The sequence below is a fragment of the Adiantum capillus-veneris genome, chromosome 17 (assembly GCF_014529385.1).
Source record: "Adiantum capillus-veneris isolate H3 chromosome 17, ASM1452938v2, whole genome shotgun sequence".
Lineage (NCBI taxonomy): Eukaryota > Viridiplantae > Streptophyta > Polypodiopsida > Polypodiales > Pteridaceae > Adiantum > Adiantum capillus-veneris.
The window spans coordinates 157,061,348-157,088,248 of record NC_140947.1 but is presented as its reverse complement, the minus strand read 5'-3'; the positions used below and the strand labels follow the sequence as shown (position 1 = coordinate 157,088,248).

Below are 26,901 nucleotides of genomic sequence, written 5' to 3'. Positions count from 1 at the left end.
TGTGTGTGTTCTCTCTCTAGCTCCTATAATGAGGGCTAGCCCCACCTTGTGTAGGGATATGCATTGACTTTTTGAACACTTTAACCCTTCAAGCACCTTAGTCATGGAGCACCTTAGCACCTTAGTCATTAAGCAACTCAAGGACCTTAGCTAGCAAGCACGACAAGCACCTCAAGCTTGGACCGGGTTCCCACCTCAAGCATAGCCCTAGCTTGCCTAAGGTCAAAGTATTGCCTAAGGTCAAAGTAATTTTAACACTTACCTTTGGAGGTCTTTAATGAAGCTAACCCTAAGGTCTTTAAGCTTCTTTGATAGACCACCTCTCATTTGGACCCCTTTACCATTGGCCTCGTGTTGAGATCGATCTGTAAGCACGTGTCTATATTCTAACCCTTGTTCGCATTTATTCTCCCACATTAAATGATGAGTTCAATATGAGAAAATCATTTGGGGTTGTTAAATATTAGATCTTATGACATGTTTTGCCGATTAAAGTACTCACATAAGAATGATTGTCTGATGTTTTGCTATATGAAGCTTTTCAAGGATTATGTATGGGTTAATGCAAAAATTAACTTCACTCACGTCATGTTGGCAAAGAAAACTTAGCGCACTCATGTCTTGCTAGCAGAGCTGATGGTTGATTTGCCGATGCAAACTAACTTTCTAACTTTTTTGAAAGAAAGTGTAACTTGATAAATTAAACAAGAAAAAGAAGATACATTGGGACCCTCAAGAAGGGGGACAGATTGCCCCAGGGATAAGCTCTCTCATTATATAGAGACTTATCTACTACATACAACATGTTAAGTCTATGGATTGAGTACATAAGAAGGTCTTTTTCAAACACTATTGCCACTTACAAACTTTTTAGATTTCAACTACCTTTTGACCCTAATCTATGGCACCTTTCATTGCTTGACATAGATGTTGAGCAGATCTTACAAGGTCAGCTTCTAGCAAGAAATCAAAATTAGTGTTTAGATGATTGAAGAAAGATGCATTTCTGGGGCTAAGCATACATGCCAAAGGTAGAAGCCTGTCCATATATTGCATAAGGGAATGTCCAGATGCTTGCACTCCCCTTTGAGTATTTGTTGAATGGTTAAAGGCTTTTAAGACTGTGACTACACAAAAAGTGTAGAAGTTGCATCATCCCCCTATTTTTGTGAATACACCCTTTTGTGTAGAATTTGCATCATCGCCCTGTTTTTGGGGACTGGTAGAAGAGATGTGGGATGCTTTTAGTTGCCTATCCACATCTTGTGCATAGTCCTTTGCCTAGTCAATCCTTTGATGCTCTCTCTTCACTCCAAATACCCTGATGAAGGATGAGCCTGAGCAATGTACTATGTTTTTTGGCAGTTGGGTAGGCCCAAACACATTTGAACATGTATGTATGCTTAGAACTATATTGAAACTTACACTTCTTGTTTATTCTTTTATTCAAGGCTTCATCCACCCCTCCTATGTTTTTGAATTGCCTTTACATTTCTTGGGCTATTTCTTGGCTATGTTACGAACATATCATCCATGTTGACTACCTGTTCCACTTATTCTCACTTTCCTTTGGATAATATGAATCCTATCAGTGATCCAATCTGCGCATCCTTTAGAAATGTTGTAGTGGTCTCGAAGTTGGCTAGGAGTCATCCAGCTTGTGCCCTTGTAGAAATCTTTTTGGGTTCTGATTCCTTTCTTGAAGCACATATGAGCTCTCCTTGAGGTATGCAATCCATAATTTTTTTGCAAAAAAGCCAACCCACAAAGAATCGTGAAGCAAAAAGTTGGTGTTAGATCTTAGAGTCCTAAAAGGAGTCCACTGTTCTTTGATACTATTCCAAGCTTGCCAAAGTCTGAAAACAAGTTTAGTACCATTAGAATGATCTTAGAGGGAGAAGTCACAACTTCTCTGATGTCTAGGTTATTCCATGCTTAATACTTGTTAAGCTTAAAGTTTTAAATTTCCCTATTGATCAGTAATGCCCAATAGTCTTTTGAGTTTATAGATATGAGGATCCATTTGCCTACCATCTTGGTGGCCATTTGAGTAAGGTTTAGGAATCCTAGACCTCCTTTATGCTTGTTACCCTCTTTTAAATTTTGTTGTTTTAAGTGAAAGTAATATTACTTTTTCTGTAGTTGAAATAGTAAATAATGTTTTCTTTGACAACCACAATAAAAAACATGGACTTAGACGAGACCCATTGTTTGAGATCCCTATTTGGCATGCATGCGATTCTAAAACAAAAAATCCAAGGCAAAGAAGACCCTTAAGAAAAAGTACGTAGATGCTTTGATGAATTAATTAGAGGAGTTACAGGATGTATTTCCTAGTGAGTTACCAGATGGCTTGCCGCCATCCCAAGAAGTATACCATGGCATCGATGTTATGCTAGGGTCAAAACCTATAAGAAAACTTGCTTATAGACTAAGCCACTCCAAAGCACAGAGGTGGAAAAACAATTACCATGATATTTGAACAAAGGCTTTATCAAACCTAGTTCTAGTCCATGGACATCGCCTATTCTTCTGGTAAAGAAGAAAGACAAATCTACGTGGATGTGCGTAGCTTATAGGGTTCTTTATTAGATAACGATTAAGAACAAATGCTTGATGTTACGTATGGTTGAGTTGTTTGATCAACTCTCTGGGTCCATGATGCTAATGGAAAACATTCATGATCCTAATGGACAACATTTTACGTCCATCTTAGGAAAAGTCGTAGTGGTTTTCCTAGACAATATACTAGTATATAGTAATCCTCAAAAAGAACAGTTAGAACATCTATATCGTTTGAATTATTGAGAAAACATAAGTTATTTGCAAAGAAAAGAAAATGACACTTTGAGATCAAAATTCATTATCTAGGTCACAGTATGGAGTGCGGATTGAATCTCAGGCGGCCATCACCAAAAATTTCAAAGAACTGTAGATTTTTCTTGGTATGTCAAAACTTTATCGACAATACGTAAAGGACTACGTGAAGATCACAGTCCCACCAATAGACCAATTCAGGTCAAAAAGCAAGAATATAAGTTGGGGGAAGCCCAATAGAAAAGCTTTGAGAAGCTTAAGGTGGCTATAGCAATTGCACCTATATTGACTATAGTATATCCAAATGAACCATTTGTGTTGGAGAGATGCAACTAATGAGGCCTTATGAGCCGTGCCTATGCAAAGAGGATGAGAAGCTTAAGGTGGCTATAGAAACTGCACCTATATTGACTATAGTAGATCCAAATGAGTCGTTTGTCTTGGAGAGATGCAAGTAATGAGGCCGTAGGAGTAGTGATTATTCAAAGGGGACACCCAATTGCATTTGAAAGCAAAAAGTTAGATCGTGCCCAACGTAACTACTCGGCCTATGAACAAAGTTACTGGCTATAGTACACGCACTTAAAATGTGGAGACACTATTTATATGGTGCCACTTTTGAGGTACAAATGGACCATCATATTCTAAAATAAATTTCAAGTCAGAATGAATTGAAGAGTAGAACGGCTCGATGGGTAGAGATCCTACAGGAGTTTGATTTTCAAATATGTTACCATAGAGGTAAGTATAACGTAGTGGCGGATGCGCTTAGTCACATGCCACAAATTAATGAATTAAGCTTCACATTCTTCAAAAATGAGTTCTTGGAGTCACTAGGCTTATGTGAGCATGATCCATCCTTTATAGAGGTCCAGACACTGTACGCCATTGCACTACTTCACAAGCGCGACCATTTCCCTCGTCGGCATGTAGTGCTCGTCCAAAGAGACAAGTCGTAGGTGCAACGAGTAGGGTAGCGAGAGTTAGTACAGAGAGACTAACCGAGACTTTTGGGTATAGTTTGGGACCAGAGAGCTTTGGCGTAGACCCTTCATCACCTTTGACAACTTTGACTTCAAAAGGGGGTGACAAACTTCGTCGGGGGAGAAGTATTCCAACTACTCCATTGATGACGGTTACTTACTCTACAAGGGTAGAGTGTGCCAACTATTGGTGACTTTTGGGCCTGCATTCTTAAGAAAGTCATGATAGTCCAAGTGCCAGTCATCTGGGGATTCAAAGGACCCATGCACTAGTTAAAAGGCAATTTTATTGGCCTCATTTGTTTAAGGACGTCCACACTTATGTGCTAAAATGCAATAAGTGTCAGATCAATAAACATGAGCATCTCAAGGTTGGGGGGCTACTCCATCCTTTAGAGATACCTCTAGGGAAATGGGAAAGCATTTTCATGCATTTCATTACCTGTTTACCCAAGACTAGTCAAGGAAATGACTCAGTGTTGGTGGTAGTGGACATACACGGTTAAAATGCCAGAGTTGGCAAAACTCTTTGTACATCTCTACAAGCTATATGGACTACTCGCAGATATAGTGTCTCATAGAGATAGGAAGTTCACTAGTCATTTTTTCAGGGAAGTCTTCAAAAAGCTAGATACTAATCTGAGCATGAGTACGATAGATCATCCGCAGTCTAATGGTCAAACCGAACGGGTTAACCAAATCCAAGAGGACATGTTGTGTTCTTATGTAAGTAAGAAGCAATCTCATTGGGAAGAGTACTTACCCATTTTGGAATTCGCTTATAACAATTCCAAACATGCAGCGACCTGATTTACACCATTCATGTTGATGTATGGTTTCCAGCCAAGATCTCCTATGGTTGTAGGCCTAGAGAAGGAGAAAATTCAATCTGTCAATGATTTTCTTGAAGATATGAATGACATGATTAAAGCAGCAAAGGAAATCATTTGTAGTGCACAAGATCTTGCTAAGATGTATGTTGATAAAGGACAAAGAAAGGTTACCTTTGCAAATGGTGACTTGGTATTCCTAAAGGTTCATACAAATTCAAAAACTATGAAAACAGAAAAGTGTCATAAACTTTCTCCTAGATATTGTGGTCCCTTTAAAGTCGTTAAGAAAATTGGGGATGTAGAATATAAACTCGAGTTACCAAAGAGTTCTCAAGTTCACCCTATCTTCCATGTCAATATACTGAAGAAATCAATTCACAGTTTGGAGAACGTGGTTTCTCCAAATGTTTTGGTTGACTTGATAGAGCCACCAAATCTACCGCATGAACCGGAAAGGATTCTAGGGTATCGAGATAGACAAATATGTCACCAAGTGTACCAAGAGGTACTAGAGAAGTGGACACACTTAGACGAGGAAGCTGCAACTTGGGAACGTCGAAGTGCAATTGCGAAGAGATTTCCCCATGTTGTTTTCGAGGACAAAAACTCTTTATTGGTGGGGGGGGGGGGGGTATGTCATGTAGCCTATAATGGTTGCATCTTGGTTGACCACCTTCCAAACGTAGAGTCGGGAAGGCCCTCGTTTAGGGGGAGACCACCCGACCGTAGTGCCCGGGCGATCGGACCAATGTGAACAGGCAAGCCACACTGTAAAGGGTCCGGGAATGAGGGCAAGCCTCATTCTTCTCATGGCTGGGTGGTGAACTAGAGACCAGACCCTCTCTTGCCCATAGTGGCATTATCATAGCATAAAAGAGGACTATGCTTCAAGAGCCATCATCATGTCAAATGTCCCATTAGGCTCCAAAAGGGGTGGAGGTGTGCACCATGCAAGCAGTATCCAACAACTTCTACGTATCTTTGCTCAAAGATGAGATCATGACTATGAAGCTCCTTAGGGCAAGTCAGTGGATGTTCTGCAACTTCTAGTCTACCTAGTAAGATGGTCGTCATTCTTCTCCCTGGATGTCAAATCCTCTCTCTTTCTGGTATGGGTGGAGTTGCCCCCCACCTCTCCATTATCAACCATTCATCAAGAGTATTGTCATCCCCATCGGCAATGTCTTGGGTTTCAGAATTGAACCCCAGATGGCATCCTCTAGTTCTAATGGAGCTCACAAGACCTACATGAGCACATTCTCATTCAAAGGGATGATGGTGTTAGCTTCCTGCTTGCGTCCATTGTGGTTGCAAGGCCATCTCATCAAAATCTCCTTGAGTAAGAAGGGAGCGAAAGAACCTTCCGTTTCTCAAGACTCCCTCGAAATGAAACAATAGTCATCTTCTCAAGATCACAAAGCTCCATATGACACTCAAGCTTAGAAGATCAACCAAGCTCTTCCTACCAGAGATCTCCAGCCAGATTAGTCTCCTTTAATATAGGAAAGAAGAAGGCTAATTCTTCGCTCTCCTCACCCCCTTGGAGGAAGTAAGTTCAAAAAAGGAAGAAGATTTTTCTCTTACATTAGAGGCACAAATCGATGCCTTGGAAAAAGAGCTACTTCGACAGCAAGATGCCCAAGCCTTTGTTAGCAATGATTGGTCAGCTCGATGGAGGTGCAAATTGACAACAAAAGGTCGCTCGACCAATCTCAACGTGAGGGTGGAGAAGTCAAATCAAAGAAAGTCCCTAAACACAAACTAAAGAACTAGGCTTTGGCTGTCCAAATTCAGTTGTTTTATGTATCCAATGATGTTTAGCCTTTTGCTAATTTTTTGAAATTGTCCCTTTGACAAATTGTGGGTGTATGGCATGCATTGCAGCCAATTTGCGTGGGTGTGTGGTTGCCAAAATGTTGGAAACCAGCAACCAAGGGCTTTATGTTCACATGAGAGGAGGTGTGAGTCATGGCATCGGCTTTGAAAAGTTGACATTTTTAGAAAAGGTGAAAATAAAATTGGCTTCATCCTTCAAAATGGCCAAAACAGAACCCACTTACCCACCATTTAATGCACTTTTTTTGGGGAAGCTTGTGCGGTTTCCTTTGTGCTCCACCCCCTCACCCGGACTAGGGTAAAGGGGCCATAATAAGAACCTTTAACATGGTGCCGGGCGGAATTCCCTTGTGCTGCTCCATTTTGGACAAGGAAGGGTGCATTCCATAGCGATGGTAGTGACCTACCTACAACGTAAGGCTCGATACAATCGATGCGTCATAGACGGAGATTGGCCGGATTTTGTGTTTTCTCGAGTACCAAAAAGCGAGGCCAAAACTGCTTTGAGCAGCCATTTCTAGAACAAAGAAGCAAACGTGAATCAAGCACACAACCAACGGACGAGATTCAACCTATCGGTGTAAGCCACGTCAACTCCTGCCTGCTGATGTCCGTAAACCGGTACCTTGTACATATAAATTAAACAGGTCCGCTTGTCCACCTGCTGCTGGACCCCATCCCACAACTTGCCCCCGTACCCTAGTTGCAAGTTGCAAACTTTTTTTGGGAAATTCTCCGTGTGAACCAAAAAAGTTTGCAACACTTTTTATTGTCCCTCTATTAACCTATTTTGTGAAACTCTATCATATGCATGTTTGTTTCTGCGAAGGAGAATCGCAGGTCGCCATGAGTCAGGAGTTGGAGCATGCTGTCGCGTCGTGGCTGGCAAGCCACCAAGAGGAGATCGGCGCAACGCAATTGCGACTTTCCAATATCTCCGGCTCGTCTCTGCTCTTCCAATCCAACTCCAAACGCATACACATGAGCGTCCCAACTTCTGATGAGGAGGTTTTCTTGGCGACTGCTGCTGATCCAGATCCCGACTCATCTTTCAATGAGGCTTTGCTGATCTTGAACGAAAAATACGAGCGGCTCCGCCCTGAGCAAGATGCCCTGTTTATTGCAATGGAATACCTCCTCACAGCTTTGAAGAAACTCGAGCCAAGTTGCTCAACTCATAGTGGTTCAGGAGCTGATGCTGATGATGATGGCGACGATGATCATGATGATGGTTCTGATGATGAGATGGGCGAGGATCACACAAATGACTATTCTAGGGGTGATGAAGTTGATTATGGTTACGACATGGCATCCGTCGATGATGCTAGTGGATCATCTGTAGCCTTTATGGAGATTCGCTGCAAGGGCTTTCTCTATACCATGGCTGTAGAGGCAAAGCAGCAATGTGAAGCAGCACGCCACCAATTTCACAATCCTTGTACAGCATCAGACACATTGGCATGGTGTATTGTGAAGCCCGATCCGAGTGGCCTCATGATACACATCAAGATGCAAATTGGTGGTATCATGCATGATGATGTTGCAGCTGCATCTCTTGGTCTACCCGTAAATTTTCCATTGCGCATATCTTTAGAGATTAATAGAGATTTCTGGTGCAAGGCGCAGTGCACCTCCTCTTTAAAGATTGATGCATGCCATGTCAAGGCACTTTCGGATCACAACAAAGACCCTTCCAGTGAAGACGCATCTCAGAAGTCTGATGAGGATGCAAATGACGGCTGGGAAAAGGATCAGAGACATAAGTTTGGAGAAGAAACCCTCGTGCCAGAACTAGTGTCTTGTTTCTTCAAATACATGGAAAGAAAAGGCGAGATCATTGGTAAGAGCTCCGATGTTTTGAAAGAGCTACAAGAGTATACGATGATGAGAAATCCTATCCTAGGACTGATTCATTTCTTGGTGGCCAGGCTAAGGGCTCTGCCAAATTGGTGTATTACTTGTTGGGATACGCTTCCTTACAAGGTGGGTCGGTTGCGTACGTGTGAGAAAGACCTGTGTCTTTACAGGTTTGAGGAGCTTGGATTAGGGACTGCCATACTTCAAGAGGTACACAAGTCTTCTGAGTTGATTGACTTTGAGATCTCTATAGCCATTGCAGCAGCGGCAAGTTTCAGAGATGTTTTTGAACCTTTTCCTGCGTTCTTATTGGAGAAAGAGGAGATGAGGGATCGCAGTGGGTGGTTCAGCAAGAAATCGAAACCGGACATTGCTGAGAAAAGTGGAAAACATATAAGCCACGATAAGCAAAGTAACAATGTAAGCAGTAATAAGAGCTTTCCGGTGCTAAAAAGTATTCTCAATTCGTATCCCTCACTTGAGGAAATGCAATGTTTTAAAGATGAGTTGCAATTAAAGAAAGCACTGGCAAAGTTGTGGCTCAAGGCCTTGGAGTCACAGAAACATGAAGTGCCTGAACAGTGGAGACAAAAGGCATGGCTTCCTTACGATGTCTTCAGATTCCTTATTTCATCTAACAGGTTGACAATGTCTTGTCTCAAAGACTCTGAGCAGTTGGATATTCAGGGTGTCATATACCAATTTGCAGTTTTGCATGACAACCCAGAGAAGGAGGCTCATTTTGAAAAGCGGAGAGCAGAGAAGGGAGGGTCTTTTTTCGCTTTCCATGGGAGCCCGGCAGGTAATTGGTTTTCTATTTTGAGGAATGGGCTGAGGTCATTGAGTAACACTCGATACATGAGTACTGGAGCAGTTTATGGAGCTGGTATTTACACATCTATCCATATGGAGACTTCTTTTGGATATGCTATGCAGAATTCAGGGTGGAAACATGGACGGATGTACCCTTCATTCAATGTTCTGGCCATTTGTGAGATTGTCAATGGATCTTTAGTATCTAATCAACCTGCTCAGTCCATTATGGTAGTCCGGCCTGAATGTGAACAAGATGTCTTGATACGTTATATTCTTGTGCTGTCTACCGACCTGACTGCTTGCTGTCGGGGCGGGCCAACAAGAATCCAACAGGAAACCCAATTGATTACTAGTGGAGAAAAACAGACTGACCTATGGGACCATCATAGCCGCCTTAGAGAGTCATACTATACCAAGCAACAGAATCAGTGGAAAGAGTTGAGGAAAGCCAGGTGGTTGTCTCTGTCAGTCATGGAGGAGGAAGAGGAAAGGAGGCTTCAATTTCTTTCTCATGCAGCCAGTGTGGGTACAAAAGGTACACACTCTTCTCGTGGTATGCCAACGTGTATGCAAGCTATTCAAAAAGAGCTTAGAAACATATTGATCCAGATAAATGCTGCAAAGAAAAAGAAACTCCAAAAGAATGCTGAGATTTCTATTCTTGCTCTCATTGAGATCAATGTGCCCGATGAAACCAATCTGCAAAAATGGCATGTGGAGCTGAGTCAGGATTTGTTCAAAGAATCTCCTTTATACAATGACTTGGTGCGTCGAGCAAAGTTTTATAACCAACCGTGTACGTCAGTGAAGCTTGAATGCCTCTTTCCAGATTCCTTCCCCATGGCGCCACCCTTCATAAGGATTGTGTCACCCAGGTTTAAGTTCCATACTGGACATGTTACAGTGGGTGGCAGTATATGTATGGAACTTCTTACTGAAAGTGGATGGAGTCCAGCATTTTGTTTTGAGAGTGTGCTCGTGCAGATTGTGAGTGCTTTGATGGAAGGAGGCGCACGCGTTGATTTGGGCTCTTCCAACTTTGAGTATGGCATTCATGAGGCACAAGCAGCGTTTGACCGTGTTGCACGCGACCATGGATGGATTAAGGGCTAATGAACGATTTAGACTACAGGTTCTGAACTGTTTTGATTGAAGACCAAAATTTTGATTGAAGGCCAAAAGAAAAAAAAGCTCCTGTAGTGAATTGCATCTTTGTGGGACAGCTATGAAAGGAATTACTTTTGTATTCAAGAGTAGTTTTTCTTTTATTGTTGCTATGATGAGATTGCATTTTTGTCTTAATTTACTTCCGACATTTGTGTGTGTGTGTGTGTGTGTGTGTGTGTGTGTGGATAGAGAGAGAGAGAGAGAGAGAGAGAGAGAGAGCAGCAGCAGCAACTAAAATGCACTATACAAAAGATGAATAAAATGCCCTTCTAGTTTTTTTAAAATATTTATTAATTTTAAGGCCTGTAAGTAAAGAAAGTCTTTGTTTCTATTAACTACATGTATTTGGTTTCAAACCATAAGTTACTTTTTTCTTGCAAGTTAGCCTGATCATTTCTCTTGGTAATCCACCTGCAAATTTGTTTAATCTTACGAGAATTGTGTCTCTTGATAATGTTTGCATTAGCATTTTCATTAGGAGTTATTTGTCATCATAAGAAGTTTGAGCTACATAATAATAGGTGCAATAAACTTATTCCACTGAACAACCCCTCTCAATTGAGTTTAATTTCTTTTCTCACAAGGGTTGGTCAATTGTGCCCTCGTACATGTTCAAGAAGTTAAATAAATCGTTGATCATTTTTGGAAGGAATCTTGGGAGATCCTCCCACTTAAAAGAGTGATTAAAAAATGCACTCGGATCTGGCTTGTGGAACTGCCTGTGGGAACTGCCAGTTCCACTGCCTGGGAACTGCCACCTGGGAACTGGCAGTTCCGCACGGTGTTCTCTCCCTTGTCTCACTTGTTCTTCGTCTCCTTTCCCTCCCTCCTCGTGTCTTGCACCACCCCTTTGTGTGTGCACCTGTTTGAGGCCGAGCTTGCATCTCGGCAATCTCCCTGAGCATGATGAATGGTTGCCTCACGGACAGAAGTGGCCACCTTGCATGTCTTGGGCCTCCTCTCTTACTCTGCTTCGTCGTCGTCATCGGTCTTCTTAGTGTGTGTGTGTGTGTGTGGATGGGGGTGGGGGGGAGGTCGTCATCAGGCAATTAGAGCAATGCACATTGCACTGACGAGTCATGACATTCCCGTCATGATAGATGTAACAGTTTTTTATGAAGCAATGGATGTCTTGTTTTAATTATTATTTACACAATGAATATCTTATTTTAATAATTACTGAGTGATGGTGATAGTCAATTACTCAAATTTCCTTACATTGGTATCATAGACCAAGCTGACCTATGGAGTGGTCAAACGCAAGATTCAAAAATGTCAAAAGTTCTTTCTACAATTGCATGGCACAGTGCCTGGCAGGCACCCGAGAGTTCCTTAAAGGAAACCTTTGAAAGCTTGTAGTATCGTGCAAAAAAAAATCTATGAGAAATAACTAATTTCATTTAAAGTAGAGCCAAAAGCAATTAGGATTGAAAGCACAGGTAACAACGTATCAATAGGTTTTACCTTTCGATTTCACACTCTAACCTTACCCACTAATGACTCTCTCTCTCCCTCTCTCTCACACACACACACACACAAAATGAACATGTGCACATGTGCATGTTTGATAAGGATGTGCATGTGCATATGGGGAAAGAGAGAGAGAGAGAGAGAATAGAATTGGTCAAACAAAATAAGGTTTCATAAACATTGTCAAGATGCTTGAAAACTTTCTATGAGTTGGGATGCACTCATTGAGGCTTACCTAAATGCATGCAATATACTTCTTTTAAAAAAGTGGAAAGTAAATGTACATTTTCTCAAGCTCAAGAGAAAATGCTTACTTGTGACAAACTGTGAAGCAACTTGAATGGTTATTTTTGTGCTTCTATATGAGGTTTGAGTATGGGGCAGTGGCATTTGTAACACCACTTGAAAAGTTTGAAAATGTTTATACGCGTTTTCAACTTTCTAAAGTGAAGATACAAACACCATACATGCTCTTTCTTCTTGGGCAAGAATCCCTTCCATCGAGATTATGGGCATGGAGAGAGTTGTATAAATGATAAAGCTACACCAAAGCTATACAAATTGATTTCCTGGAGTTCCATGAGGCAAGCAAAGAGCGCAAAGCCATAAAATAATGACTTTCGGATGATAAATGCAAGATATCAATAAGGGGTTTGGATGATGGCATGCAACACACTTGCTTCATGATGCATTGGTCACTTCTTAATGAATGAGCCTTTCCAATAACACTACTATACACATTGTGGGGGAAATGTGGAGGGTCACTTCACAACTTACACCACCAATGTCCCCAATTCCAAAAGTATGTTCTAAGAGAGGAGACTGTACTTACTGATACATCCTTCAGCTTATCCCGTGACTTCCTTTGTTTATGCACTCTGCCATTTCCAAGTTCAAAAGTAATCATACCTCACTCGAATAAGAAACCTTTAATCACATCTAAACTTGCTTCCCTCAAATTTTCAACCTAGACCACGCCCTACATACCTTTTTCTTACACAACCCCGCTATGGGCTCTAGATTGCTACCTTCATTTTCACAATCCTTGAGCATCGAATCATTGATCAACTCAACATAGAGGATGTTCCGTTTGGTCTCAAAAGTCATATTTGTCCTTTGCGGATAATAATATCATCTTTCTCTCTCTCTCCAAACTTGTATCTTGAGATTCTTTCATCGCTTCATATTGAATCCGTCGTTACATTTTGGAGAGTGAAGTATTAAGCAAAGAAAACAACAAATAGGTTCAACGTATGTTGCCCTAGAAAACTCCCCCTTCTATATTGATTTCAAATACTGATTTCAATCACATCAAGAGGAGGCAGTGAACTTCCATGAGCTGTTAGTACCCACAAGTTGAGCTGCTGAAAGAGACAATTCCAAATCTAGTGGGCTCGAAATTTGGAGGACACCTGCACCGAAGCTAGAACCAGCTTCTTCCTCACGCCCTTCCAAAAGAGAAAAAAAACTTTTGAAATAAGCTTTCCTGAAAGCTCGGAAAACCTCTATATGCGAAATTTCAGAGGCAACTCCACTATACTTGAATGTCTTTACACTAAATGCTTTCATACCTTTTAGCCTACAATATAGACGTAATTTGTAGGTGGGATCATGCCAAACCTAGGTTACATTAAAAAGGAGTGGAATAACCATTCTTGCTATCACAATGCTTGTGCTTCACACTTCAATGACCATATTTTGCCCATATGTGACTAACGTGCACTTCACAAAACCTGCCAGAAACCCCTAGGCTACGTTCAACTCATTCACTAATGCAACAATTATCATAGTCTGTCTACAGTCCATAGTGTTCAAATGACGCCATCCCCTAATGTATGAGGACTAACTGCCTCAGCGTTGATTACCCAAGATCCCTTAAACGAATTTGGGTATCCACAGCAACTTCCTAAGCCAGTTGAAGAAAGTATGAAGTGTATTACAAGCTGCTGAAATCTCAACGCGGCTCCTATCAACACAGCTCACCATGTGCAGAACTTCGAATCCAAAAAGTAGAGATGTCACAGAGAACGAGGTTAAATTCCCTCTGATGGGTGCACGATAAGAGTCTTAATTTCAGACGTGTTTGAACACTATAAGCACGGCGGTACAATTATCTTTGCATTTACGTTCCCGAATCGCTTCACGGATAAGCCTACGGCAGGCGATTCCTACAGATGCACCTTCCTGGCAATTATAAAACAGACCAAGTTAGAATGCAGAAGTCTGAATGATTATTTGTATGTGAAGTGTTAGGACCTTAAGTTGATTGTTGACAAACTCAACAGCATCACTTGGTCCAAATACCTGCAAGCAAATTTAATGATTCTAAGAGTTTCGGACGGATCAACTTTCAAGCATACAGACGTGCCTAGACACACAATGCAAACTTGTGCATTTGAATACCCCCCAGAGTCCATCACAGCCTAGGATGATGAAGCGTTCTTTTTCTGTAATCTCAAAACTATTGACGTCCGGAACTGCACTTACTCCAACCTTTGAAAGGAGCAAAATCAACAGCAGCATTGTTCAGATAAGGCACAAAAAAGTAGGCTTAAATTGTACGCATGAAATAAGATAAAACCTTCTTGAATTGCCGATCACCGAAAGCTCTGGAAACTTCAAGTCGGCCTAGTAAACGTCCATTTTCCCCAACATACCCACCTGCCTAAGTTGCAACACAGGCATTGTACCAGGGTCAACCACGAAGGCAAAGCATAACAGTTAAATGAATTAGCAGACTACAACAAGAACCCTAGAGAGCAAGTACCTTCTCTATCCGTGCTCTTTCTAAAGGAAAAATGGCTTTGTGTTCCCTTGTTATGGTAACACCTTTCAAAGTTTCACCTTGAGCTGGAATTTCAATAGCACAATTACCTTTCTGCTCCCCTTTATCATCTGTATTTGCAACCCTTGCAAGCACAGCTCTCGCATCTCCAACATTTGCAATAAATACCTGCGATCACATTGCTTCCATCAAAAAATTCATGCTACATGAAGGACACACCAAAAAACCCTCAAAAGTGAGCTTAACTGTATTTCCAAGAATCCAAACACAAACTGCTGTTGCTCCATCTTGCCAACCATCTACACAACCAATCTCTCTCTCTCTCTCTCTCTCTCTCTCTCTCTCTCTCTCTCTCTCTCTCTCTCTCTCTCTGTGTGTGTGTGTGTGTGCGCGCGCGCGCGCGCGCACGGATTATGTCATGGCACAGCCGAGCTTTATCTCTGGTATCCTACTGACCATGGAGGAGATTGATGAGATCCGCCAGCGACCGATGCTAGATCTCCTGTAATTGAACTCTTTCTGAGGATACACCCACATTGTGTTGTATTAGCTCCCCATTTGCTTCCCCCCCCCCCCCCCTCCCCAACTCATATCCTACACAATCCCAGCTAGCTGCTTAGTTCACATCTAGCAGCTTAGGATTCCATGGTATTTTTTATTTTGTTACTCAGACTATGTCCACCACATTGTAACTTTCTGGTCTCATAGGTCACTTGGCCTTTTGAAGACGTTCTTGTGACATTTCATTTCATTTTATCATCTCTCTCTCTCTCTCTCTCTCTCTCTCTCTCTCTCAGTGTGTGTGTGTGTGTGTGTGTGTGTGTGTGTGTGTGGATTATGTCATGGCACTGCCGAGCTTTATCTCTAGTATCAAGGACCTCACAGTTGGACCCAGACCTGTTGGTGTGGCAGTAGACCATGCCCTTGTGTCGATGACCATCTTTTTCCAATTTAGTGTAGCATACATGCCACAGGTAGCAGCCCCTACTCGCTACACCTTTACACGGGAGACAAACTCTATCTACATAGATGGCCTATGCACTGAGGAGCCAGGGCAACCTTTGGAGGAGCTTACTACTATACTAACACAGACATTGCATGATGCAGCAGCAGAGGCATACCCACACACCCAGCCTGAGTAGAGACGACCTTCTGGGAGCATGCCCCATAACAGCTGGTATGATGAGGAGTGCCGCAAGACGAGAGCCAGACTTCCTTCAGAGGGAGGTGCTTTTGGGGGACATCACTCACAGACAGTCACGGATTGCCGTTTGACACATAGTGCAGTGGAAGAAGCGGGCATTTTTTACTCGTCTAAAGCAGAATCTATCTCAGCTATTCTTGAGTCAGGACTCAAGTGAGGCATGGCAACTCTTTCATGAGCACTCCCTCCTCCTGCCATTACTTCTACATGCGCCTGGGGCAGCATGCATCATCTCTGTACATAGTTTCTGGATAGCCGCCTCTTCCCGACCCCCCCCCGAGCCATGCCCACACACATGTGCTTTTTTCACTGCTGAGATGGTGAAGAAGGCCATTGATAGGATGAGGACTGGGAGAGCATATAACCATGATGGCTTAGTGGCTGAGCATTTCATACATGCCAGGGATCTGCTCGCACAGGTTCTAGCAGTGATGTTCAACCGTGCCATCTATGAGGGCCTGCCTGATACTTGGAGTTTATCTACTATTGTACCTATCTTCAAGTCAGGAGACCCTATGGATATTGGGAATTATCGCACTATCATGATTGGACACACATTGGCACAGTTGTACGCATCCATTCTTGAGCAGCAACTGAGTAGATGGGCAGCAAGGGAGGGTATACGCGCAGCCGGGCAGACAGGGTTTAGGAGAGGTTTTTCTACCCTTGACCACATTCCGACACTCAGAACCATTATTGAGGAGGCAGATCACATGGGAGACGGATCTATTGTAGCTTCGTGGACTTCCGCAAAGCATTCGATATCACAAACTGGTGACGTGGCTGCCCAGTGTACACACACACACACACACACACCCTAGTCTCGGCATGGTGGGCTGGAATTGCTGACATGGCTGCAGCTTGCGGAAAAATGACACGTGGCAAGATGACGTTGAGGCCTGCTCTACGGATTCCGCGATTTACGGCGCAGCTTTTGGGGGCTGATTCAGCGGCAGCTTTTGCTTTTTAGGCTACGCAATTGCAAGAGAGAGATAGAGAGAGCCCTTTTGCTTTTTCTACACCATGGAAGAGAAAGAGAGAGGGTTATGATGCTTTATTTTAAAAGCAAATTATGGACAGCTTTTTGGAACTTGCTTTATTTTTCAAGCAAGAGAGAGAAAGCATTTGCTTTATTTTGGGCTTTTGATTTTCAGCTTTTGGGCTCTGCTTTTAGCGTCCCTTTGTACTCTTTAAATAAGCAGGCAGGGCCTCATAACTGAGAGCATCTGGACCCAGAGTCTGAGTGTGAGCCCCTGCCCGCATTCTTGTACTTTGAGCACAGATTAATATAAAAAGAAACACTGAAAGGGGCGCCAAACTTTGGGCCCAATATCTCTAAGCACGGAACTCCGCCAGGCTAGTGTCGAATCAATTGTGTACTGTGAACTATTTTGAAGTGGTTATTTGTGCTGCCGCAGTAGATTCTCAATTTGGAGTGTCCAAGTCTGTTAAAGTGGTATCGGAGCACGGCCGATTTCTCTTCTACGGGAAATCCGATCCCTTTTTTTTTTTCGCGGCACTTATGGCTTCAGGCAAAGATCAGTCGACTCCCTCTGCATCCGGAGATGCGGGAAGGGATCACAACGATGATTCACGCGAGGAGTATGGCCCGCCTGAGCCAACTCAGGCGGAGCTCGAAGAGATGAAGGGTCAACGACTAATCGGCAACGCAACAAAGATGATGCTCAATTTTGCGAAGGACCCAAAATTTGCAAAATATATGAGCAAGACCTCTTTCGAGGAGGTACACGCCTAGTGACGGCAGACCACAAAACCACCCAAGAAACCTACTACTCCCAGGATGTACACAAAGCAACAATTAGAAGAGGTGGTTGATGCACGAATTGCTCAGCTTTTTGACGCGCAAAACAAGGATAAAAAGCACCACAAAAAGCAGAAGAAAGACTCTAACTTCCCGGGTTATTTGGGTCGTCAGTCTACTTTTGAATCGACAAGAAAGCAGAATAAGCGTGTTCGATTTGAAGGAGTACCCAGTTCTTCTTCTTCTTCTTCTTCTGACAGTTCTTGTAGCTCATCTGACTCAAGCAAAGAAGACACGAAAGGCAAAAAGCGAAGCAAAAAGCAAAGCTTCGGAAAGGGCAAGAAAAAGGCAAAGAAGTCTAAATTTCGCCCCGTGGTTGACAGTTCTACGGAGGACTCATTTTCAGATAGTTTGGACTCTGATGACAACAACTTTTATGCAAAGAAGAAGAATTTTTATAAAGCCAACCAGTATGACTTTATGGCAGACGGAAGCAAGAAAATCCGAGAGTTTAAGGAAGGTGGGCAGTCGATTAAATTTGACACTTTTCCTGGTTATAGAGATGCTTCGAAGGCTTTGTCTTTTGTACAGCAGTTTGACATCGCTTTTGCGGGAGGGTGTTACTCAGAGCACTCTAAGATTCGGAGTTGCCTCTTACTTTAAGGGGAATGCTCGAACTTGGTGGTCCACGCTTCTATTAAACAAGACTGCGCCAATTAAGTGGCTGAAATACAAGAGGCTTTTTATTTCTTCTTGGCTGACTAGAGAGTATGAACCCGACATACGAACTGCTTGGAACCATCTTCGGATGACCAAGAAAGATACAGTGGACGCTTATTGCGAGAGATTCTCGAGCTCTTTCTACCCGCCTCTTCATTTAAGAAGATCTCATTCACGGAACAGATTGAACAGATTCAACGAACTTGGTGGTCCACGCTTCTATTAAACAAGACTGCGCCAATTAAATGGCTGAAATACAAGAGGCTTTTTATTTCTTCTTGGCTGACTAGAGAGTATGAACCCGACATACGAACTGCTTGGAACCATCTTCGGATGACCAAGAAAGATACAGTGGACGCTTATTGCGAGAGATTCTCGAGCTCTTTCTACCCGCCTCTTCATTTAAGAAGATCTCATTCAAGGAACAGATTGAGCGGTTTACCTTGGGTCTACCTACAGAGATCCGAGATCACTGCTTAGAACAAAAGTCGGCTTCCATTCAGGAGTTGATGAGTCATGCGAAACGGGCTTTTGCCATTCACTCTGGCAGTGTCACGTGATACATCCAACCCATGTGTCCGTGGACAAGCTACAACACGACAAGGGTTCAGTCAGTCCACTCAGTCTAGATTAGTAAGTGTTCTGGCACTTCTGTGAGTCTGTTCGCAAACCGTGCATGCCCAAGCACTTAGTGTAGATGCATATCCTCCGGTTGCACACAGCATGATCATAAGCATTCCCATCAGAATCCATCGGAATCCTTCAGGGAATTTTCCAGTGCATTTAACCTATTTTTGACATTTTTCACTTGTTATTTTTAAGTGACTTTTGTTGGAAAGTAGGTAGGGCAAAAATTTGTAGATAAGAAAACCTAGGCTAGCACTAATTGCCAGAAGAGGCAGTAGGAGCACCTTGCTCAACAGGCAACTTCTCAGCAAGATCCCCCCCTTGGTGGCGTTTTCTCTCCAAGCAAGACATCCCATCCTCTAGAGTTTGCAGCAGTACCCACCGCCATAGCCTCCCAGCCTTGGCGTTTTTCATCAAGCACCCATCGCCATACCACCTCAGCCCCGGCGTTTTCCAAAAGCCCCAAATCGCCCCTTTGCATATAGCGTTTTCAACATCGCTAAGCATCAACAGATTTCAGTGACTGCCTAGATTTCAGCCAGCAAAGACCAGCCCACATCAGCGTTTTTGGTTCCAGTAATTTTCAGCCATTAGCGTTTTTGGGACAGCAGCAGATCTGCCTCAGATTTCAGCCAGTAGCGTTTTTGGACAGCAGATAGATTGCATCTGTTTTCAGTCCCTTGAGTCGGTCTCGTCATCCCCATCGTTGACAACCTAGCCTAGACTTGCATCATCACATGCATCCACTTTGTACCAGTTTGTGCAATCAATAGTAGACCACTCTCGCCAACGAGAGTGGGGCCTTCGAAGGAGGGTTTTACAACGTCTCTGGTGTCGTTTCTCTTCTCTATCTCTCAGTCACATACACTTTCACGCACAGTGTCCATTCACTTGTTTGTGATCATTGCACTCTCTCATTAAGAGCGGAAGGCTCTCCCTTCCATAAGAACAAAAGGAACCTTGAGCACAGTACGGAGCACTCATCTTGAGAAAAGTACAACATTCATTCCGCTGCACCTTACAATGGTATCAGAGCTTTGGCAGTGTTCTGTATCACTCAAGGAAAGAACCACAAGAATCACAAGAATTTTTTTTTTGCTTGTTGCGGTTGCACGAACCCAAGTTCACTTGGGCGTGTCGATTCCTGATCGTGTTTTTGAAGAGTGACAAGAATCCCAGAAAAGAAGGGCTTGTCCAACCTCCCCTTGTGCCTCTTTTCACTCATTGAGAGCGGACCACTTAGCGATGTACACCACTTAGCGATGCACCCTCTTTGACTCTTACACAGTCCGAGATCACCAAGTGGCTCATCCGCCAAGACCTGACTTAGCTAGATACCAAGAGGACTTGGATACAGACGGCACAAGAGCTAGGCACGAAGATGGCTTTCTATAGGGAGCATCTTCTCCAGCTTACTGAGGATGGCTTTGTGACGAGGCCCGGATACATGGACACCCACTTATCTTTTTTTTTTTTTGTGGAAAAATCAGGGCTATATATTACTGAGTACAATATAATCCCCAGCGGATGCCAAAATAGCCTATCACGTGGGGTGTACAATCTGAATGGAAGGGTGAGAGCCACTATAGTGACAACTCGACTAGAACAATCTCATGGTGGTCTGTGTGATGAGTGAAGGAGAAACCACTGAGGGGGGGCATAATGCCATGTAATCTGGTCACCTGTAAGTGTGAGGAAGAGTGGTGATCTGGCCCAACGCCGTAGGAAGGCAAATCGACGAGCCTCGGCTGCTGTAGAGTACCTAAGGAAGAATCCCACTGCCAAATGAGGGTGTGAATGATGTCCAGCCAAATGGCCGTGAGGGTATCCTGAAGGAGTGGTGGTGCTGCACTGAGAATGTGAAGACAACGAGCTCTCCAAATATTCCATAGTGTAATGCTAGTGATGACTAAAAAAACTTCATCACGGGCCTGAGGATCCCCCTGCCAAGCGATCTCACTTATCTCATCGGATACGATGTGCTATTGGCCAGATACGCACATCTTCACACCAACTGCGTCGAGACTAGTAGATACAGCGGAGTATCGAGAGAGGCCAAGACCCCTATATCACATGGAGCCTGAGACATCGTTGCACTACACATGCAACTACTGAGTTTACTATGAGATACGAGGCCGCTTTCACTGCATGTTCAGAGAGGGCTTTGGACCACTCTCTAGAGTCATGGGGTATGAGGACCAGAGATGTCTAGGACTGTTTTTGCTCAAGCTGCGCACACACAGAGAGAGCTTGATGAGAGGAGAGGCTAGCCAATCTCAAAGACGGATCACAGACTTCTTTAGAGCGGACACTTGGCAGCCGGAGGAGAAGCTACGATAGCAGAGCTCACATTCTCCTCACACCAGACGCACGTTGATCGATCGAGCGAACGAGCTAGGGAGATCGAGACGCCCATGAGTGCAAAGGACTACACAGCATCGACGGAGGCTGCATCAGAGGATTCAGATCACTTTGGCCCGACATACACAACGCCTGGTTAGACTACTGACCATGGGGGAGATTGATAAGATCCGCTAGCGATCGATGATGGATCTCTAGTGATTTAGCTCTTTTGAGGATTGTACACCTTGCTCATCTTGTACCAACCTTTGTATCGGCCTTTGTATCAACTCTCACATTGTGTTGTTTTAACTTTTAACTTTTAGCCCTCAATCACTACTTTCACCCCCCTACTCATATCCTACGCAATTCCAACGGTCTCATAGGTCATTTTGGCCTTTTGAAGACGTTAATATAACATTTCATTTCATCCATCTCTCTCTCTCTCTCTCTCTCTCTCTCTCTCTCTCTCTCTCTCTCTCTCTCTCTCTCTCTCTCTCTCTCTCTCTCTCTCTCTCTCTCTCTCTCTCTCTCAGCTTTGTGGATTTCCGCAAAGCTTTTGACACAGTGCCTAAAGCTAGATTGATGCGCAGATTACAGCAGATGGGAGTACCCACAGAGCTCATTTGGGGGGTCATGGCATTATACAAGTCAGTAGTGGGGCAGGTACGCACCTCAGAGGGTCTATCCACACCGATTCACTACACTATTGGGGTGAAGCAGGGCTGCCCGCTCTCTCCTACTCTATTTGGTATGTATGTGGATGAGGTTTTTGACTACATTGAGAGAGATGGTGATAGAGGTGCACAGCTGGCAGGGACATGGATTCCATTATTGTTATATGCTGATGATATTGTGTTGATCTCTGACTCTCCAGAGGGGATGCAACTTCACTTGGATGCTTTGAATAGGTTTTCTCAGGAAAGTGGTTTGTCCGTCAACCTTGGTAAAACCAAGGTCATGGTATTTAACACCACCCCACAGTGGATCAGGAGACCAGCATTCACATACGGCCAGGAGACTGTGGAATATACAGAGGCTTACACTAACCTCGGAGTGGTTTTTAGTAGGCCAGCATTTTCATTGAGGAGGGCAGCAGAGACTAGACTGACCAGAGCCCATGCAGCATTGGGTAGATTGGAAAGGATGTGTTCACAGGTTCAGTTTCAGGAGCCTCGGACGAAGCTCTGGCTCTTTGACACTCTGGTGGCTTCTGCATTGCTTTATGGAGCTGAGATTTGGGGACCTTCATTAGATCATCACGGGAGGACACACCGCAGTGATGAATGGGGGGACATGGAGAAGCCTCAGGTCTCTACGATCTCGCGGCTCATTAGAGCCAAGGCCTCAGTACCACGTGCTATTGTTCGAGCAGAGCTAGCTGCCCCCCCCACTAGTGGTTGAGGCGCTCACCAGATCGGTCTCCTTCATACACCGCATGTGGGAACTTCCCAGAGACAGATATGCCCGCCTTGCACTTGAGTCCTCTCGACAGTTAGCCATGCAGGGAGATACAGCATGCTGGTATGGGGAGATGACATCATGGTTTCAGGCGCATGGGTTCAGCATAGACAAATTGCCTCCCTTCCAGTACTCATTGGATGCACCCTCTCTGACTCTTACACAGTCCGAGATCACCGTGCTCATCCCCCACGACTTGACTCAACTAGGCACCAGGAGGACATGGATACAACCAGCACAGGAGCTGGGCACGAAGATGGCTTTCTACAGAGAGCATCTCCTCCAGCTTACGGTTGATGGTATTGTGACGAGGCCCAGATACACGGACACCCACTTGTCTCATGGGATACAATGTGCTATCGGCCAAATACGTACATCGTCACACCAGCTGCGGATCGAGACTGGGAGATACATCGGAGTACCAGCAGAGACAAGGACATGCCCCTCTTCTTCTACATAAATCCGATCCTTTCTGCGACACATGGATCCTCACGGAGAATCTGATAGAGATAACACCTCTTCGCCTTTTGGTGGGGAGATGAAGAAAAGCTGAATCCCAACGTGGAAACACAAGAAACCAATGGAGATTTTGGTAAATTTCCGACGAGGAATCTCGACAGTGCGGAGTACAAACATCAATTGCAGGTTGACATGTGTGTGAAACGATTGATCAAGTACTCCAAAGATCCGAAATATGTGAATCACCTAAAGACTTACCAGCTTGATGAGATTCACTCTAGATGGTGTAAGATTCACTCTAGGTGGTGAGAGGCCATTGATTCTCCTCTAAGGCCGGCTCATTGACCTATCCTACAGACAAGCCCCTGTCCACCTCAACAGGGAAAGAGTCTTCAAGGGAAGAGAAAGAACCAAGGGAACCGGATGAAAGTTCATAAGAAGATTCCGAAGAAGTAAGGGAATCAGCTGCAAGTGCATCTGAGGGTTTCGACGAAGCAAGGGAATCAGTTGGTGGTTCATCAGAGAATTTCCACGATTCAAATTGAGGTGCCAGTGGACATGGAAGGCCAGCGAGGCAACCTACAGGTCCAAGGGCACACGGAAAGAGCAGAAAGGTAAGCTAGGTCTGCCGGATAATTTGGTAAAGGACACTTTTTTTTTTTTTGGGCTCTCGATGCATAGTGGATGGAGGAGAGCATCGCAAATTCTCTTCAATTTTGAGTTGTACCTTGAAGCTTCTGGATTATTAGCAATGTCTATGCCAAACGTTACCAATGACTCAACAGGTTAAATCTGGTGCGATGCGGACTGCACAAGAGGGGAACCACTCCACTCCTTTTTCACAGATTGCCTAGATTGACAAAAGCCACTAACTTCTCTTTGAGATTTTAGGGATACTGACAAATTGACACTTTTTTGCGGAATGACTTTATGAACATATATACATTGAATAGGAAATTTCCTTGATTGAACTAAAGACATGTGCTCTTTCATGTGTGTACTGTTAGAGACATGTAGAGAAAGATGAAATGCTTGCAACATTTTGTTTGATGATTAATTTGAACTTAGTGCATCTAGACATCTCTTAGAGATCAGTGAGATTTTGGATGTGATGGCTAGAACTGAATGTGATTCTAGTGCATCAACATTTCTATAGACTCAGTGGCTACTAAAGAACGTTTCTATCCTTTGGCTATTTTTGTCACAAATTAATGACGTAGCAGAGCAACCCGCGCGCACACACACCCACAAAGTCATGACGTGGCTGTCTGTACGGACGCCCGCACCGCAATTCACGCTGGCTGGCTGACGTGACAAAATGTACGGAACTCCGCGTTTTACGCTGGTGCTGACGTGGCCTGCCTGTACGGATTTTCACAGATTATGCTGCTGCTTTTACTGGCATACTTTTACCCAAGATGCTTTTGAAGTTAATTGCTTTTGAATTTAATGCTTTTGGGGCTCTCCTTTTAGCATCCCTTGTAACCTTTATATTGGACCCAAGGGGCTCACTCTAGAGAGCATCTTGACGCAGAGTCTGAGAGAGAGCACCCGCGGAAGTTGTAATTTGCTCAAAGATTAATATAAAAGAAATATTGAAAGGGGCGCAAGTTTTTGGGGCCTATCTCTCTTGGCACAAAACTACGTCGGACCGTGTTGACTCCTAGTTTTGTGAAGTGTTTTGAAGTGAATCTTTGCTGTGTCGCAACACAATCTTGACTTGGGGTGTGTCCTAGTTTATTACAATGGTATCAGAGCAAGGCCGATTTCTGTCAACCTCTTCTGCAACCATTGCGCCGGGAGGAGGCAACGCAGAAAATTCAAACGATTTAACAGAAGATGAGTACGAGCCACCTCGGCCTACACAGTATGAACTTTTGGAGATGCAACGTCGACAACCGGTTGACGAGTGCACGAAGCAGATGCTTCGGCTTGCTACAGATCCCCAGTTTGCAAAAATTTTGATTCAGCACTCCATGGCTGAAGTGCATACTCAGTGGCAGAAAGCCACCGAACCACTCATCAAACTGGAAATTAAGAAACCTCCTACTCCGAGGATGTTTATAGGAGAAGAACTTCAAGAGGTGGTTCAGACCCAGACCAGCCAACTTTTGGACACGAAGAATCAATCGAGAAAGCAACTGAAGAAGCGCAAGAAGGGGACTGAATACCCCGGTTACTTGGGCCGTCAATCTTCTTTTGCGTCTACAAGAAAGCAGAGGAAGCGTGTGCGTTTTGAAGGACTACCCGGTTCTTCTTCCTCTTCTTATGACAGTTCTTCTAGCTCTTCCGACTCGAGTGAGGAGGACAGAAAGGGCAACAGGCGAAGCAAAAAGCAAAGCTTCGGAAAGGCAAAAAAAAAGGGCAAAGAAACTCAAATTCCGACCACTTTTTGATAGCTCTATGGAGGAGTCATCCTCTGACAGTTCGGACTCCGACGACCACATGTTTTATGCGAAGAAGAAGCACTTTTACAGAGCCAATCAATACGACTTCCTCGAAGATAAGAGCAAGAAGACAAAGAAATTCAAAGAGGGCAGACAATCAATAAAATTTGAATCCTTTTCTAGATTCTAAGATGCTCCGAGGGCTTTGGCCTTCATCTAAGAGTTTGACATAGCCTTCTCTGGAGGGTATTACTCAAAGCACTCCAAGATCAGGAGGGCTGCATCTTTTCTAAAAGGAAATGCTCGAACATGGTCCTCCACTCTTCTTCTAAGGAAAGAAGCCCGAGTCAAGTGGTTGAAATTCAAACGGCTCTTTATTTCTTCTTCGTTGACCCAGGAGTGCGAACAAGATGTAAGAACAGCTTGGAACCATCTGCGGATGACTAAGGGAGATTTTTTGGATACATAATGTGAGAGGTTTTGGGACTCTTTTCTAGTGACCTCTTCGTTTAAGAAGGTCACCTTTAAGGAATAGATTGAGCAGTTTTGTTGCGCACTCCCTACAGAGATCCGAGATTACAGCCTTGAATAAAAGTCGGACTCTATTCAAGAATTAATGGGTCATGCGAAACTGGGGTTCTTGATACATTCGAGGAATTTGACCTACCCCACTGATGAAATCTTGACTCAAAGGACCAGACAGACTTCGAACAATGAAAATAGAAAGAAAAAGAGTCCCTAGGAAAAGAAAGATACACGACCCCGACTGACTCTTAGAGAAAGGACTAACTATCTCAAAGAGGGAAGTTCTTTGGTTGCGAGAAATAAGGGCACATCTTCGCAAAGTACCCCAAAAAGGCACAACAAGGACAGACTGAAGACAGGCCAAAGAGTTCTAGAGCAACAGAAGAACGTGGCAAAAAAGGCAAGATGAAAGCAGGACTGGTACCTGATCGCATGGGAACTGACCCAAGCCAGATAGATGAAAGTACAAAACTTTGCCGAGCTTGGGGCAAAGTGAAAGATCGGGAAGCCCTTATCTTTTTCGATGGAGGAGCCAAGGCCAACTTCATTTCACCTGAATTGGCGGTGCGGCTTGAGATTACGCCCGACAGGATAGGGCCAACGGAGGAGGCAGTTCTAGCGGCGCTCGGACGGGATGTAGCCATTACGCCTGTCATTGGCAAACTTCGTTTGCATTGTTAGGGGTATTTAGGGTACGAGGACTTCTAATCATGCCTTTGAAAGGGTGTGACGTCCTCCTAGGACTCCCTTGGTACCATAAGAACAACGCCGTGGTCGACTATCGAGCCAAGAAAGCGACTTTGACAAATGAAAAGGGCAAAAAAGTTGTACTAAATGTATAATTGAAGGGCG

General features: G+C 43.8%; 2 protein-coding genes across 4 annotated transcripts in view; one reads left to right on the top strand and one right to left on the bottom strand.

Annotated features, from left to right (window-relative positions):
- Positions 1 to 7,262: 7,262 nt before the first annotated feature.
- Positions 7,263 to 10,444, top strand: LOC147438386 (uncharacterized). Its single transcript, XM_086487689.1, has 3 exons — positions 7,263 to 8,184; positions 8,259 to 8,309; positions 8,398 to 10,444. The coding sequence occupies exons 1-3, from the start codon at positions 7,277 to 7,279 to the stop codon at positions 10,253 to 10,255; spliced, it is 2,817 nt and encodes a 938-aa protein (XP_086343815.1). The 5' UTR covers positions 7,263 to 7,276; the 3' UTR covers positions 10,256 to 10,444.
- Positions 10,445 to 13,388: 2,944 nt separating this feature from the next.
- The window catches only part of LOC147438385 (Protein phosphatase 2C family protein), a 63,125-nt gene continuing 49,612 nt past the window's right edge, over positions 13,389 to 26,901 (bottom strand). For 2 of the 3 annotated variants that reach the window (XM_086487685.1, XM_086487687.1), the window contains 6 exons: positions 14,811 to 14,863; positions 14,547 to 14,732; positions 14,361 to 14,444; positions 14,183 to 14,272; positions 14,036 to 14,083; positions 13,389 to 13,963 (listed from right to left, as the gene is read on the bottom strand). In XM_086487685.1, the coding sequence (XP_086343811.1) occupies positions 13,853 to 13,963; positions 14,036 to 14,083; positions 14,183 to 14,272; positions 14,361 to 14,444; positions 14,547 to 14,732; positions 14,811 to 14,863 (572 nt within the window). In that variant the 3' untranslated portion in view covers positions 13,389 to 13,852. Of the gene's footprint in view, positions 13,964 to 14,035; positions 14,084 to 14,157; positions 14,273 to 14,360; positions 14,445 to 14,546; positions 14,733 to 14,810; positions 14,864 to 26,901 lie in introns of all 3 variants that reach the window. The other variant, XM_086487688.1, reaches the window with a different exon arrangement.